Here is a 1,224-nt window from a genome sequence, read left to right as displayed (position 1 = left end):
CATCAACACCATTATCGTACAATCCTAACTCTTCCTCTAAGTCAGTAAGCCATCGCTCGCACTCGTTTATGGGGATTTCAACAATGTTATTTGTATCATTTGTCATTGACATCAATGATGGTGGCATTGACATAGAAACATCATCTAATACATCCCATATGTCTAGGTGGGGGTCGATGGGGATCTTCATATTGTCCAAGAAGAACACCTCTCCATCAGCACTGCTGCTACTAGTTTCACGAGAAAGAGAGATGGTGGTTGTGGAAGAGTAGGCGGGGCTCAACGAGCCCTCATGTAGTTTGATTGTGGTGTTTGATAGTAGTGGGGTTAGCTTACTAGGCTTGAGACGCTTTTTAAGGTGTGTGTTCCACACATTCTTAATCTCGTTGTCAGTTCTCCCTGGCAAGCATGCGGCAATCTTAGACCACCTACATATGCATTTATATCAAATACACATATTATTTCATGTGAATATCTTTTCAATACAGTTATTAAGTGATATCTTACTTGTTTCCAAGCATTTCATGGAGCTTGATGATGGTATCTTCTTCTTCCTTTGTGAAGTTTCCACGCTTGATATCAGGGCGGAGGTAGTTGATCCATCGAAGACGACAACTCTTTCCACAACGCAATAAACCTATAAATGCAACACATTGTATCTCTAGTGATCAATCACTATTACACTGATCAACATGGAACATATATACCAAGCCTCTAATCTAGAATACAATCTCAAACAAGAAGAAAAAGAAAGATTAATAACCTGCTTCCTTTGGAAGTGCTCTCCAATTTCTATGGCCGTTCTTCTTAATATAGGCGATAAGGCGCCTATCCTCCTCGAGCGTCCACGAGCCCTTGTTTAGCCCAACTTTTTGGCAGCAAGGAGCTCGCCCTCTACCCATCTCTCTCTCTCTCTCAATCTTTTCTGCTCTCTGTATTGTTTGATAGCTAAGACTATGGTGAACTTACATTAAACAGATGAAGGTAGCCATGAATTTATTTATATATATAATTGGGGATGCTTGAAGTATTATAAGTGGATGGATGGAGAAATTAAAGGGGTTTGGTGATGGTGATTCCACTCAACCAATGAGTGGTTTTCTTTGCACTGAAAGATTCTATCTCCTCACCAAACCCCTAATAAAGAAAGCAATGTTAGCAGAAAATAAATCTCTGAAAGCGACATGATTGAAAGGGAAGCAAGAATTTTCTATCTTTGTGCTG

At 40.0% G+C, this 1,224-nt stretch overlaps 1 protein-coding gene across 1 annotated transcript; it reads right to left on the bottom strand.

Moving 5' to 3' along the window:
• Positions 1 to 7: 7 nt before the first annotated feature.
• On the bottom strand, positions 8 to 959 carry LOC110092846 (myb-related protein Zm1; the record flags this gene model as incomplete). The annotated part of the gene is made up of 3 exons (XM_020817539.2): positions 764 to 959; positions 508 to 637; positions 8 to 428 (listed from the first exon to the last, which is right to left on the bottom strand). Coding segments are annotated over exons 1-3 (690 nt in total), but the record flags the coding sequence as incomplete, so codon positions are not given.
• Between the last annotated feature and the right edge of the window lie 265 nt (positions 960 to 1,224).

Source organism: Dendrobium catenatum, unplaced genomic scaffold (assembly GCF_001605985.2).
Source record: "Dendrobium catenatum unplaced genomic scaffold, ASM160598v2 original_scaffold_77068, whole genome shotgun sequence".
In the NCBI taxonomy this organism is placed as follows: domain Eukaryota; kingdom Viridiplantae; phylum Streptophyta; class Magnoliopsida; order Asparagales; family Orchidaceae; genus Dendrobium; species Dendrobium catenatum.
This window is presented reverse-complemented; position numbering and strand designations above follow the sequence as displayed.